This window comes from Antedon mediterranea, chromosome 6 (genome assembly GCF_964355755.1).
Source record: "Antedon mediterranea chromosome 6, ecAntMedi1.1, whole genome shotgun sequence".
NCBI lineage: Eukaryota > Metazoa > Echinodermata > Crinoidea > Comatulida > Antedonidae > Antedon > Antedon mediterranea.
The window spans coordinates 25,275,367-25,291,785 of NC_092675.1; the positions used below are offsets into that span (position 1 = coordinate 25,275,367).

A 16,419-nucleotide genomic window follows, 5' to 3' on the forward strand; every position below is an offset into this window, starting at 1 on the left:
GTCTAAGCACTACTTAATTATTACAGCATCCATTTATCTATGGATGCAACTTCCAAAATATAAGATGAATTGACTTCTTCCTGGAAAGTTAAATAGTAAATCCATTAAATGACTCAATTATGACTAATGATACTTTAAATTCATGTGTACAGTATTATTTGATAAACACAGTACTTGTTTTGTGTGTTAGAATAAATTGAAAGTATAACCAACCTACAAATGGGAATTATTACCGTTTCCATAAACTATAATAGGTAATTGAAAATATGAAGAGCATCACAAGAGATAGCTAATGACCGGTTTAAAACTGTTCTCTTGTTAATCTGTATTCCTATTGAAAATATTTTCAATTTAAATGAAATAATATTACCATTTTTATGGGAATACAATTTGAACACATTTTTAATGTACTACAGACCAACATAATGTTCGTATGTAAGTACTCACTTTACAAGATTCTTCGGATAGAATCTTTAAATCTTAGCCCTGTACAGTTTAACTTACTGTGTATTTGCTCATAAGTTTCACTACTTTATAATTGGACTGAGATCGCATCTTGTTTTTCGAAATCGACATGTTGGATGTTTAAATTTGGTTTTGGTGACTATCACATCGGCTCTAAATGTAGATGTGGCACATACTTCAAGCAAGAAATAACAAATCGATATTAGACTGTTTTCACTGTATAATCATCCTCACTTGAATCAATCATGTTTTTAATTTTGTGTTTATAGGAAGTCCAGCTGATAGCCCAAGACCATCCGCTGTGCATGGATTACATTTTGCGTTCAACTCTGTGAAGCAGGCCGATGGACGGCGCTGGTCGTTGCACTCACTGCCGTCATCTGGCTATGGAACTAATACACCAAGCTCAGCCGTATCTGTATGTTGTGTCTTTCTATAATCAATTTCTACGGTTACTAATCTGTATTTAGCTATTCATGTTACAATTAATACATTAGAAAATTCTCATTTATAAATCATTTTGATGTTACTAGCTTTCCAGTTGTAATGCAAGATTATGCACGATTTCTAAACAACATACATATTATTCAGCTATATCAGGCCTGAGCTATATGTTTGATAAACTATTGAGATTGATATGTTTTATATTTTCCTAATATACAATGTTAGAAATAATAGTATTTCACCAATTTTTATTTAGTCATCATGTTCCAGTCAAGAACGGTTGAACCAACTACCATCCCAACCTACAATGGATGACTTGAACCTTCTCTTTGAACACTTTGGAAGTCAACCGGAACCAGTACCAGAAGAAGATGAGGGGAGAATGAGGCCTAGATCTAGAAGTCTTAGGTAAGGCACACATAACTTATCCAATCAAATAAGTAACAAAAATAATATTTCTACTAAAAAATAGTAGTAAAATAAGTAACAAAAATAGTATTTCTACTAAAAAATATTAGTAAATTTCGTGATGGTTGTATTAAAAATTTGACTACTGCTCAAACATAATGTAGAGAGAAAGTGCATGCCAAAATATTTATAATATTGTTTGTAGGTGGAAGTAACAAAGTTGAAAACATAATTTTTGCAAATCCACAGCAACTTGCCCAGTTTCAACAGTTTACGGTGGCACCACCATGCTCATGCTTTATACAAGTAAATATGCTAGCTGCTTGCACATTATTATGCATGGTCAGGTGTTATGCAAATTAGAAACATTGAATGAAGTATGTGTTATGCAAATTAGGCAATAAAATAATACCTAATCAAATAGTATGCGAATATATTTGATGCATAGTTGCATAATCACAATTGATCATGAATATTCATTAGTTTACATTCAAATCCGAACAAAATGCAAATGAAAAGTTTTCTTTTACAAAAGAAGCAATGACAACCTGGATTAAAGTAGGTCTAGTTTTATGTAAAATAGGAACTGGCATTGCATGTTAAGCATGGCTAGCAAGTGTCCCATAAATTACTATTTAATTTGGCATTAAAATAATGATCTGTGTGGTCATAATGAACACTACTTTTGGATGTTTCATATTAAATGAAAAACATAAATATTTGCTATGAATACACTTTTTTGGAAAGCCTCTGAAGATTTTTTTTATTTAATGCAATTATTGACAATGACATAAATAATTTCATTTTTGGGAAAAATAAAAGTGGTAACATTATATTTAATTTGTCTTTTCTATTTTCTCTTTTGAGTTAACATGATAACTTTCAATTAGTATCTGAATAATGAAGATATATTTAGGTGCGATGCAAACAACATTTTTAAAACATGTTTTTGGCTATTTATAATGTGTATGAAAAAATGCAAAAGTGAAAGAAGGTAAAGAGAACAATAGTTTCTGCGAAGAAAATCATGATTCAGTTAATGTTGAGTGTTTTCAATTGCTGGCTGTGACTCACATATCAGCAATCGTACAAAAAAAATCCCCCTTAAGTCCACAGGTCCAGCGTGTACTGGTTTGTGTGGACGTTGAGTACATGTGTCTATAATGATGATAAGTTCATGATGCAAACCAGTTTCTGAATTTAGAGATCTTTGTTTGGCTTAGTATTTCTTTACCGCGTATTGTCATTAGTAAACTTATGAAAACAAAATGATTAAGCTTTGTTTATCCGCTCATGTGTTTGTACATCGGTTTTGTTATTTTACGAATGTTATTTATTATTTTAAAATTATGTTACAAATCTTCCTGATGCTGTGACAAATAAATAGGTTACATTGTATTTTGTTTCATTACGTTAAGAATGTTACACTGTAAATAGATGAGATGTAATTGTTTGCTCCAAATGCTCTAATTTTGGTTGTTTGTAAATTGTAGCCTCATTATTATTAAGAGTTTTTAATTTCCATCACCTCAGTTATTTCTATAATCATACTGAGGTGATTGCTAGGGGATAATATTAAATTTCTATCATATTATTCAGGTATTTAAATGTTGATTTTAGACCATATTGGAAAACCTATATTATGTTTAGAGAAAACTTTCGTATAAGATTGTGTGTACAGTAATCTTCTCTTTCAAAAGCTGTTGTACTGGCGCACTCATTATGTCTTTGATTAACTGGTTGACATTTCAGGGCCACCCTCATGTCACCTCATCCTGTTTTTTTCACCCTGATCAGAATAAATATAATGCTAAACCTTTTATTTATTTAGAAAAAGTCCTTGTTCACAATGTGTCCTTTCTATGTTCTGAACCTTCTAATGTTTTAACATAACTATAAATTATGGTATACTTTTTTTACAATTTTTTTCAAGAACGAAAGTGGTAGATACTATAACAAAAGTTTTCTTGGGTCATTCCCACCCTCCTATTTGAAGAGATACCAAACTAAGGGCAACCATACCTGTTTCATTGTTTAGTAGTTTTAGTATTAATAACTTATTTAATTTATTAGATTATTCTGGATGTAATTCCGCAGTTAATCAACATCTTATACTTGTACTCTTTTGCAGAATTCATGTTCTGACTCAACATGGGTTTTTTTAGCGTATGCGTTTGAATCCATTTGATTCAACATCACATGCCCTAGCCACAAACATTTATTGTGCCATGCAAAATTAATGTTTGGAGTAATGCCATGCGATTGAAAATAGATGATTGATTATTGGTTGAGTTTTCTTTCATTTTCACAAACCACTAATCCACTTTATGACTTATAATAATCTATTATTTTTAGGAGAGTTGGATCATGCATTTATTATTATACATTACTTGGTTTTAGTTGTGTTTCTGGAACATATGTGCAAAATAAGCTTGGTGAATTCGTTTTTCTTAATTCTAGACTTCTTAAACAAATTCAAATGAATCAGTAGTTGATCAACTTGCATCATTTTAAGCTGAAAATACATAACTACTCTTTATTGGTTTATATGACTTAAATGGTGTCAAGCATCATTATTTCTTATTAAGGCTTAGATGAATAATTCATTTTACTTGTCCTAGTAAACCTAATGTATTTGTTTTGGTTGATAAATTTACCAACATATAGTTGTCTTCAACTTCCGATACAAGGTCTCGTACTTCACGGATTGACAATTGTTTCCTTTATGTAAATACCTACCATGTTGTCGAGGCTATAATTGGCTTATGACGAACCTCAAAACAATACAAAAACAAATTGACCCAATACTTTTTTTTAACAATTACATAGTCCTTTTGCTTTACAACATACCTTGAAATAATATATTTGAGTATACAGTTCAATCTGATATAATACGGTAGGTTGTGGTTGATGGGTGGTTCACTTAGGGTTTTAGATTGTGATGCTATGAGATAACAAAACAACATTTTTGCTACTAATTTCCAGGTACTGCATTTAGCTTCAATTACCTAGAATTGTATTACAATTCTAGGTAATTGAAGCTAAATGTACAGTATTAGTGTTTACGGTTATGCTTTCAGAAATGAATGTTTACTATTAAGGATTAATATTAAGTATTATTAAATATTGGTTATGTTTGCTTGCCTAACTTTTGGAGTAATTACAGAAGCTATCCATATAGGAATAGGTGCAGTACATATGTACTGACATGTTTGTTATACTCCATTGATGTAGTTATTACATAACGTCAAAATAATGTGTGTTTCCACAATGAAATGTTTATGTTTCTCCTACTTAATTAATATTTGTTTTTTTATTTTCTCATTCACATAGTGCTAGTCCAAGTTCTTCCAGCATATGTCTGGATTCTGAAGTACTTCTAATGAACAGTCTATACAAAGATAGGTTTCCAAAGGCCAAACAACAGATGGAGACAGAATTAAAGGTAAGTGTCATCGTTAATTAGTATCGTATAGTAATATTGGAAGCGAAAACAAAATCAATCAATTCTATGATTGATTTGATTGATTGATTGAAATATATATTTATACTGGGTAACCTCTTCAGTCAATGACTGGTCTCCCAGAGGGCCCAGTTGGTGATATTTTAAATAAACTCTATGGAGCCAGTGCAAAACTTTTTTAAAAAATAACTTCAATTGTGTATTTTGTAGGCGTTGTGAAACAAAGTCTAAATGACTGGCTTTATCAATGTTACCTATTAAATTAAGTTAATATTTCAGTTTTGATCTAAATTCATTTTGATGGCTACATAAGAAACATAAGATTAACTATTATTTTGCACGAAAACAAGCTTGGCAAATCAAAATGGAAGGAATAAACAATTTTCAATATAATTATTATTATTATTCTTTAACTATTAGATTATTTTCTGTGAAATACAAGTGTTTTGTTTAGACCGATTTTTTTTTAATGTAATATATTTTTCTTAAGAAATCGTATATTTGACTACATCATTAGATAAGAGAATGACAAACATGAACTTTTCAATGAAATTAAATATAATTAGCTATAATGGTAAATTCCATAGTGGGCATATTTGGAAATTGAAATGACTTATTTTAAACACGCTTTAAATTAAATTGTGCTTTATAGTACCACGCATTCGTCAAGATAGTGGTGATATTATTTTAATTTGTCAGACTAGTACTGTTGCTGAACTATTTAAGTTAAAAACTGTGTTTCTCTGGTTGTAAAAAAAGTAAAAAAATAATGCACTGAAATAGAAAATGTTGTGGGGGAGAAAGTTAAGTTAGTATTAAAAGTGTAGTTACAGTAGGTACCATGCAGTGCTATCAGATTGCCTTCTAAATTTATTTATTTTGAAATTAAATTAAAGAATTAATGTTATTGTATTGCCATATGAATAATAAACACAAAAGTATATCAATTTAGGTATTATTCCGGAAAAGATTTTACAGCCAGGTCGATATGTTCTATTGATCAAACATTCCTTTTCTTGACAATTTTATGCTTTTACAATAAAATTGTCATCAACAAATATCACTGACCATTATACTTTCTGACCTAAATTAAATGAACCTACTATTGATTTTGGACATTTAATCTTTTCATTGCAAATTATATGGCACAAAGAAAAATGTAACCTTTTATTTCACAATTCAAAGGATATCCCAATAAAAAAAGCTTTCGTTTTTATGTGACAAAAAAAGTGATAAGAGATAAGATATGACATCATCATGTCCATATATGGGCACATCATATTTTTTGGTCACATAAAGTTTGATAGTGTAGACAGAGCTTGACCATTATCAAATAATGTCTGCACAATTTAAAAATACATTTATACTGTTGATTTATAGTATTGCTGTATAAGATCTACAGTACCCTTAGATGTAGTTAACACATTTTGCAAAATAAATAACTTTATAAAATTTTGGATTAAATAAAGAAAATGCGGAAAGTACACAAAATAAAACACAAAATGTTTGCATGATCTCCAAAACCATACTGATTACTACAACCTGATATTTCCGCCATATCCACTTTATTTTAGGGTCACAAGAATTTCCATGATTTGGATTTTGAGTCGCAGTCAAAAAACGTCATAGAATTTTTAAATGTTCTTTAATATCTTAGAGACAATTTTCGAAAATGTATTAAAATGTTTGAGGAATATATTATAACCGTGTCTATGACTAAATAAATATGTCCAAAACTTATGCAATATTTCATACATTATAGTAAACTTTGTTATTAACAACATGTTTTGAATAAGCTTTTTATGTACCTTTGCATAAATTGTTTCATTTCTAAACTGTTGTGCAGACATTTTGACTAGATGTCTTCCTCCACATGCGTTTGCTTTCAGGATACGCCATTCAGTAGACATAAGACTTGTGTAAACTTGCCCTAAGATCCAAGTCTACTCAACACATAGCATACCTGTGGGCTTTCATAGCATAGTTTACACTGTATTAAAAAGTCTATGTTAAAAAATTGAAAGTGTTTCTAGTTAACAAGGATAGTGTCAATATTCTCCCCTATATTCAGGCCTTGTCTTTTGAAAATTATAGGTGTGCTACAAATTGCACTCCTCAATAGATTTAGGGTTGCTGTAGATGTGCTGTTTGTATTTTGGTTTGCAGAAGTTTACCAAAATTAAGCGTGTTATAAATCGCACTCCTCAAGAGCAGTTTAGTAGTGTGTTAGGTGAGTGATCGCACTCGCTCGCCTTAAATAACAAGGCCTGTATATTTAACATTTAAAAAAAAGGAGAATTGAGTCCAATGAATCAACTAAAATTGGGTAAATTTTGAAAAATATTAGTTGCTGTCAGAATGGTTTCTAAATAACATCATAAATTTAATTCTAAAACAATATGATCAATAAAGGCAATAGTGATTCAGACACTGAAATGTGTAGTTTATAATGATTTCATTTTGCACTCTGTCATCGTTTTATGGTTGTAAGGAAGTCACGAAAGGTGATTTACATTTATAATCTGACACTGTTAATTACGACAGTTAATACTTTATGTTTCATTGCCGTTTGTACAATGTGTTCAAAGTCTTTCTCACTGTTGATTTTTCTGCTTAAGATTTGTAAAATATTCTGGATATTCTCTTAAATGTCATCGATCATACGATTGACATGTCCTGGTTTTTTAATTATAGAGGCCTTACACCATGTCAAACTTGTCCTGTCACTGAGAACGTAGGGTTTCCTTCTTTCTGATTATGAAAATTTATCTGAAATCAGTATTAAAAAGTGGAACACAAAATCTAAAACTATGCAAATAAAAATGTGCAATATATATTCTTGAGGTTCTTTGTAGCGTTAGACTCAAATTTAGACTCAAATAGACACACTCTTCCACTAATAATGATGGAAACTAAAGGAGACACTTTGAATCTTATATAATAATCATATTAACAAAAACCAAACTTTTTAAATTGTATATTTGTATTTCCAGAAATTTATTGAAGAGTATTCACAGGAGAAGGAGAGCCGAGATGCTGTCTACACTTTCCTTGTTCATCAGATTATCGAACAAGCCAGGAATTGCCTTGAAAGGTCACACGAAGGTCATATCTCCTCTCTCTACTTTGTGGAATTAACTGAACATTTGAATAAATTAATAGAAGAGGTAATGTAATTGTCTTCATTCTTACATTTAATAAGTAGAAATATGCTTGTTTTAAATCAATAAAATTTAGAGACTTCCAATACTAATGTAAAATTAATTCTACAAAAAGCAATTTATTAATTAGAACAATTCGTGATATTTATATGTTAGTATATTTTGATAATTGAATTTTATATAATTTATAAAAAACATATATATTTTTTCTTCTATTCTCTAGGCTACTCGTCGATCACAAAGCACTGCAAAATCTTTTTCGAAAATCATGCGTGAATTGTTGATAATTATTTCAAGGCCTGCTCGATTGTTGGAATGTCTAGTAAGGATAGCAAATAATTTAAAAAATATTTTTGTTTCATTATGTATTTAATACATACATTTAGAATGTTTTTTAATGGATTTTCAGTTGAGGCCTACTGACTGTTATTATTATTTATAATTTTAATGTAAACCCACCCATGTTTACATAGATGCCACTGTAGCCTGACTATTATTATTATTATTATTACTAGATGGTACGCTCGCTTCGCTCGCGTACCATCTAGGTCGTGCCCACATATGGTTCTCGAATACATAGTAATTTCAGCGTAAAAAAACTGGCGATTTCAAAATGTAGGCCTACGTACCGCATGACTATAAAACATTTATTTATGTATTTATGTAGTCAACCAAAATTAGCACCGTGCGAATTACTTCCAAAAGAGAAACTTCTCACAAAATGAGTCCAAATGTTTCATTTGGACTCATTTAAACAAACCCAATTTGTATTTTGTATCTAACATTATTGAGGGTTGGTTTTTTTTTAATAGGCCTATAAATAACATAACACTAAATAGAGTAAAACATTTCCGATTTAATAACTGTTAAAATTGTTACTGTCATAGTCGATTGAAATAGTAAAGTACATGTAACGATACACCACCACGACTTTTTTTTTTTTGTAATTATTAATTAATACAAACGTTGAGAAGCAACTGTCAGTAATAAAGTATTATATTATTATGTGTTTATAATCTAAAAGTAGGGGCTACCCACACTCACAGTAATAAAGTTTATTAGTATATTTGTTTATACTAGACGGTACGCTCGCTTCGCTCGCGTACCATCTAGTTCGTGCCCACAGATGGTTCTCGAATACATAGTAATTTCAGCGTAAAAAAACTGGCGATTTCAAATGTACGTACGGCAGGACTATAAAACATTGTCTTTTACAGAAACAAATAAATAGACACAATGATTTATGCAGTCAACCAAAATTAGCACCTAGAAACTTGTCACAAATGAGTCCAAATTTGTTATTTGGACTCATTTAAACAAACCCAATTTTGTATCTATTAGAGTTTAGGGTTTTGTATCTAACATTAGAGTTGAGCGTTGGGGATGAGGATAGATACAAAGAGGAACAATTTTTTAATATATTCTTTATATTAAATGGTTCTTTAATATATTTCTTTATTATCCACTCTCAGTAACGAAAATTTTTTTATAGGCCTATAAATAATATACCACTAAATAGAGTAAAACATTTCCGATTTAATACTTTATTAAAACTGTCACTGTCTTTTGTTCGATTGAAATAGTAAAGTACATTTAAAGACCACTAATACGTTTATATTTTTGTAATTATTAATTAATACAAACGTTGAGAAACAACTGACAGTAATAAAGTATTATATTATTATGTGTTTAATCTAAAAGTAGGGGCTACCCACACTCACAGTGATAAAGTTTATTAGTATATTTGTTTATATTATATTTAACAGTACCAACACACTTTTGATTCAAATGGCGATCAAAAGTGGTTAATACCTATTTGCAGTATTGTATAGCATTACAATACTATTTCTGTTTATTCTCCAAGGGTCTATAAATTTACCTACTTGTGTTAAACCATGGAGGTATGCAAGTATGGTTAAACCAAATAATTTGGAATGTTCCATTCATTGCAAATCAATACATTTGTATAAACGTATATTAAATGTATCAAAATAGTATTTTTTAAAGAAAATCGGCCTGTCTTCAACATTATGATGCTGTACTCGAGCTGTTCAACCGGTTTTCAGCCATTAAAAACAGTTAACGTAGGAGGAGATAGGAAAATGCGAAGCGTCCTCGTATTATTGTATGCGGGTATTTTTCACGATGGACATGCATTAAACAGTGTATACCACGGTCGGAAAACACCCCTATTTGGGGCAAATCGTTGAACCTAAATTCGTTTTAATCGTCAATAACTAATTATCTAACTCAATTTAATTAGTAAACAGGGTTACATCAGGTGGTTAAAATCAGTACCGAAAGTACGATCCAACTTTATATACCATCGAGTAAAAATTCTAGAAGTAAGGCGCGATTTACCGAATTTTGCCCTTACGTAAATTTATATATAGATTATAATAAACAGTAGGCCTACCAACGCACACAATAAGAAATTTGCGATTCAAATGGCTATCAAAAGTGGTTAATACCTATTTACAGTATTGTATAGCTTTACAATACTATTTATGTTTATTCTCAAAGGGCCCATAAATTGACCTACTTGTGTTAAATCATGGAGGTATGCAAGCATGGTTAAACCAAATAATTTGGAATGTTCCATTCATCGCAAATCAATACATTTGTATAAACGTATATTAAATCTATCAAAATAGTATTTTTTAAAGAAAATCGGCTTGTCTTCAACATTATGATACTCTACTCGAGCTGTTCAACCGGTTTTCAGCTATTAAAAACAATTATCGTAGGAGGAGATAGGAAAATGCGAAGTATCCTCGTATTATTGTGTACAGGTATTTTTCATGAGGACATCCATTAGACAGTGTATACCACGATCGGAAAACACCACTATTTGGGGCAAATGGTTGAACCTAAATTCGTTTTAATTGTCAATAACTAATTATCTAACTAAATTTAATTAGTAAACAGGGTTACATCAGGTGGTTAAAATCAGTACCGAGATTATAACCAACTTTATATACCATCGAGTACACATTCTAGAAATAACGCGCGATTTACCGAATTTTGCCCTTACGTAAATTTATATATAGATTATGATTTATCACTCTTCCTAGAGACCAAAGCACTGTACAAAAATGGATGAAACATTTACAATACAATATAGTTCACAACCATTAAGAATTAATTACAGGTTAATATTCAAATATTAAAAACATAAAAATAGAAATGATCTAAAAGTACAATTGCAGTTGAAGTGTCCTTTGGGACATCCCTATTCAAGGGACACTCCTATTAACGGACACCTGGTTGGGTCCTGAATGTGGATGCCCTGAATGTGTCTCTTTGATATGAGTTTTACTGTATGAACTGTATGCTTGTCTTTCAATCATAAGGTCCTAGTTTTAAATCCTGTTTAATAGTTTTCTCATAGCTAAAATAGTGTATGTCTTAAATTAAAAGAAATCACTATTTGATAGGCTTGCATAATAACAACTAAATTAAAATGAAAACAAATTGTTTTTCTTTTTTAGGAGTTTGATCCTGAAAGATTCTATGATTTTCTACAAGCAGCTGAAGGACATGCCAAAAAGGGTGTAACAGCTGATGTCCCCCAGTACATCATCAATCAGCTTGGACTTACCAAAGACCCACTAGGTTAGTTGTCCTTATTGTGAGAAACAGTGATTTTTATAAAACCATGTATGTATAGTCATTATGCCTAATGGTTTTTTTAGGTTTATGCATAGGAAGGTAATTTACCCTATGGAAGATACTAGTGGCTATTGTTTCGAACATTGACAAATGGTTTACCTTTTAAGACCACTTTTATTTTTCAATTTCAACCTAATGCTTTTGCTATTTTAAGATTAAAAAAAAACTTAAAAGCTTTTCTTAAACTAAATAGTGGTGTCCCAAAGTGTTATAATGTATAAGCTGTGGTATGTATGTATAATGTCACATGCCTTATGTTTAATTCTGTCACATGACAATGACAAAATTGTCCTATATCAACTTAGTGACACCTTTTAACATTTATAATATTCTTACCAAGTAGTAGTATTGTAATTTCCATTATATTGGATTATAAGGAATCTGTACCATTACATCAATTGCTGAACGTCATTAAAGAAATGGCTTCCTTATTTATAGGAATGATCCTTGTAAGAATAACAACAGCGTGTATTCCCAAATCTATATATATAGACCCACTTCCTTTTAGGAAACTTTGTAGAAAGTTATATAACTGTGATAGGGTTACTTATATATATACTTGAATGATTCAATTTAAGTTAAGTTACTAAAGTAAATAATGAAATTGAATAAACTAACTGCTTATCGATGTCGATTCAATCTAGAAATGACGACCAGCTTGTGTTTACAAGAACGCTTGAATGGTGGTGGTGACAGCAGTCCTGAGCAACAGGTTAGTTCAATGGGAAAATATTAGGTATTTAATTAATTTATTATTTATTTTAGTAGTTTTTTAAACAAAAACATTGTTTTAAAAAATACAATTTCTATATATATTGTAATTTTAATTTATGCTTCTATTTTTTTTTTTGTAAATGAAATTAGGAAAGTACTTTTAAATATTCTTAAGAGGTAATTTGTGCTGTTTGGCAATATTGGTTGATCTTGGTACTGTCTATATTTTTGTACCAAAACTCTTTTTTTCAGAGATGGTTAAAATGAATGTTTAGAATGTAAATTTATGATACTGTATATCATGCATTTGAGTAAATGTTTTTTTTTAAAGAAATTCACTATGAACTAACTTTGTATCTGGGTTGCTCATATGACTTTTTATACTACATGTTCTATTTGATATATTGGTATATGTTATGCATACTGATTGATGGACATTGCCGAATGTCCCTCACACTAATTGAATTATTTACCCAAGCCTGCAAACTTGCATTGTCATTCACAGTAATGTAGTTTTTTTTTTAGTTAACAATTTTACAAGTCCAATGCAAAAAAGAACTTTGGCAAAGTATTTGTCCGTTAAATTATCTAGGCAGGAAGAACTTAGCCATGACATGGATTATAGGTCAGAAAGCGCCTAATTGATGTCGGGTATTGAAATAGATTGACTTTTACCACTGTCAGACAGACGACTCCATTCCAACGTCATTCAGAATTCACTTATTATTCAGTTTTGAACTTTCCTGGGTACTCTAGTTTGAAACACATTTTTTAACAGAAATTTCGAAAAAAACAGTAAATGTTGCACAAAAAAGCTAAATAAGTACACACCAGTAAAGATTCTGTGACAAATATTATTGTATTCATTGTAATATTTTGTCCATTGATATATTTTCTAATTTCAAATTTGTTTTTGTTATAAAGGAGAAAGGCAAAAGGAGAAATAGTTTACAAATGCCGAGCGAAGATGATTTTGAGAATTTGAAAATCATTAGTAACGGAGCCTATGGGTATGGAGTTTATATTTTATTGCAATAACAACTATGTAATGTAAAGATTTGTGAAAAGAAACTACTACTACTACTACTACTACTACTACTACTAAAACTGATTACAGTTGAACCCCTATTACATCATCTAGGACATCTTTAGGACCAACAAAGTATCCCATAATAGAGATTGTCCCCTTAATAGGGGTTGGCTGCAGTATTACAAACCTCATTTATTTAAAAATTGTCCCCTATAGAATATACAAAGAAGGGGTTCTTTTTTTGTCTCTTTTGTGGGGGAAACCCACTTTTATTGCAATGATAAACAATATGGTAAAGGTTACAGTATGTCTGTCTATGTATCAATGAATATTAAAGTGATACTACACAGACTGAGGTTAAAAGATTAAATATATTTTGACAAAGGAGGGGTTCTGCTGTATTATAAGAATATACTTGTTCCATGTGCAATGAACTTTAACCTTTGCGTTACAGGGCTGTGTATCTAGTGAAACACAAGAGATTACAACAAAGGTTTGCGATGAAGAAAATATGTAAGCACAACCTAGTACTAAGAAATCAAGTCGAACAGGTGTTTGCAGAACGAGATATTCTCTCGTTTGCAGAGAATCCATTTGTTGTTGGAATGTACTGTAGCTTTGAGACGAAGGTTAGTTAATATTTTGTCACCCACTTGTGAACATACAACAGGATGCACAGGCTTTCCTTGATGATTTCTAGGTTTCAGAAGGCTGTTTCCTGCTTTTATAAAATCAAACCAATGAAGATGTCACTCAAGTTAATGATGTGATTAATGCTATCATTGTTATCTCTAATTTTGATCTTGTTATAATTGAAACTGGTGCAAAATTGATGATTGAATGGATTCAGATTTGTGTACTTGTATTCTAAAACAGCTTCTGGACAGTATCATTAACAATTCTTGTTTGTCCAGCATATGTAAAGAGTTATAAGCTTCTTTTAAAGACATCAAATCTACCAAAAAACTTGAAACAAAAATGGACACCTAAAAATTAAAAGAAAGAACCAGAAACTCAGAAAAGAATGAAAGAGTCTACATAAACCATGGATTCCTTAAAAGTACCAAATAATTTGGATTATTGATATTGTAGTAAAATATCATGACTTTCTTATTTTTAGAAACATTTATGCCTTGTGATGGAGTATGTAGAAGGAGGAGATGTTGCAACATTACTTAAGAATATTGGTGCTCTACCCTTTGATACTGCCAGGTAAATATAGTACATACAGTACTAATACCTTTCTCATACACATGTATTGGTATTGGTTAATTCATAATAATAATAATAAATTTATATTATAAAAACTATATAACTTTTGAATACTAAGCAAATTGAACTTGCATAGTTTTGAAGATAAGCTATGTTTTTTTAACCTAAGTGCGTGCTGTTTGATGGCAGGAAATCTTAGTTGTAGGTAGCCCGAGGCAATGCTCTTTGATGCCATTCACCATTTCAAGACATGAGCCTCTTATCATTTTGGTGTTCTTTGAAGGAGATTGTATTTTTCTTGATCTATATTATTAGAGGTTGTCCCTTTAGGCTAATATATCCTGCTGTCAAAAGTAATGATAGAAATCAAATATTAACTTGACTCAGGTTTGTTGGATGCTTTTTCGCTTTCCATCATTTGTCAGTACTTTTAATTGTTTAGTATGTTTATGATTAAATGTTACGATTACTGAAAAGTGTCCTTGATTTAATTTCCTTCAGCTGATGTAGTGTCATTGTGTTATGAAAATAGAAAAAGCAATCAATGTTTATTAATGGCAAAAATAAAAGTTTTGTTCTTAATATTTTAACATACTGTAGATTTAATAGATAATAAAGTGTAATGAGTACTTCAGTAATATTGTCTGGTAACATTTTGTTGTTGATTCACAATTTTCTGTTATATGTTTTGCACTACTCGAATGTAAACCTGTAGGTCACTAACTTCAAGACCACAGACTAAAATACAAAGCTACTCCACAGTAATTTACAGTATATTCACAAAATAAGAAAATGATGTTAAGAACGTTTAACTGCTTATTTTGGGACAACAGCAAGATTTGAGTGTGTTTCTGTTTGGTTTTTTAGGTTGTATTTTGCGGAAGCAGTACTAGCCATAGAATATTTACATAGTTATGGTATTGTACATAGGGACATAAAACCAGATAAGTAAGTTCCTATCAATTCATAAATTATAACGATTTTTATCAACATGTATTATTATATTAAATATTTGTTGGCATTTAATTTGCATTTGATAAAAAAAGCTTTTATTACTTTCTGTTTGGTAATTACAACAAACCACATTATATCTGTATTTTTAGAGTTTATAAATCATAATCTTTTTATGTATCTCTTTGATAGCCTTTTAATAACATCAACAGGACACATCAAATTAACTGATTTTGGATTGTCCAGAATGGGTATTATGAGCTGTAAGTATTGAACAATTTATTTATAGGCATTTATTATCAGTCTTTCAGTTTTTATAAGGGTTTAAGTGTATAACAATAAATATGAAGCCCTGTTTATGAAGTCTATTTACAAACATCCTGATGACCCCATTGCTCTGACTAATACAATACGTTACATTCGTATAATTGAAGATAGCTCTGGGACTAACAACTTTTAGGAAATCTATTTTTAACTTGGTCATTGATGACAGATTTATTTATTTATTTTGAGACACTACATCGTTGGAACTGTGGCACTGACAGAAAAACTATGTATATAAAATTAAACTATTTATAATTATTTGTTTTTTCATCAGTAACCACAAATCTGTTTGAGGACTCTCTGGATAAAGATACTGCACAATTCAAAGATCAGCAAGTATGCGGTACACCTCAGTACATAGCTCCAGAGGTTATCTTAAGACAGGGATATGGCAAGCCGGTTGACTGGTGGTCTATGGGAATCTGCCTCTATGAATTTCTTGTAGGATGTCCTCCATTCTTTGGTGACACTCCAGATGAATTGTTCTTTCAAGCAACAAATGGTATAGTTTATCATGTCAATTTTATATAATAAAAAACTGATCTTTACTTTTACTGAACTACAATTACACACAA

At 30.5% G+C, this 16,419-nt stretch overlaps 1 protein-coding gene across 9 annotated transcripts in view; it reads left to right on the plus strand.

The window, feature by feature from the left end:
* LOC140051066 (microtubule-associated serine/threonine-protein kinase 2-like) overlaps positions 1–16,419 on the plus strand; it is a 75,397-nt gene that overhangs the window by 52,471 nt on the left and 6,507 nt on the right. For 8 of the 9 annotated variants that reach the window (XM_072096146.1, XM_072096150.1, XM_072096149.1 and 5 more), the window contains 14 exons: positions 735–883; positions 1,166–1,317; positions 1,567–1,623; positions 4,651–4,762; positions 7,774–7,947; positions 8,165–8,263; positions 11,433–11,556; positions 12,258–12,325; positions 13,252–13,337; positions 13,812–13,986; positions 14,478–14,569; positions 15,437–15,517; positions 15,713–15,783; positions 16,119–16,346. In XM_072096146.1, the coding sequence (XP_071952247.1) occupies positions 735–883; positions 1,166–1,317; positions 1,567–1,623; positions 4,651–4,762; positions 7,774–7,947; positions 8,165–8,263; positions 11,433–11,556; positions 12,258–12,325; positions 13,252–13,337; positions 13,812–13,986; positions 14,478–14,569; positions 15,437–15,517; positions 15,713–15,783; positions 16,119–16,346 (1,668 nt within the window). The remainder of the gene's footprint in view (positions 1–734; positions 884–1,165; positions 1,318–1,566; positions 1,624–4,650; positions 4,763–7,773; positions 7,948–8,164; positions 8,264–11,432; positions 11,557–12,257; positions 12,326–13,251; positions 13,338–13,811; positions 13,987–14,477; positions 14,570–15,436; positions 15,518–15,712; positions 15,784–16,118; positions 16,347–16,419) is intronic. The other variant, XM_072096151.1, reaches the window with a different exon arrangement.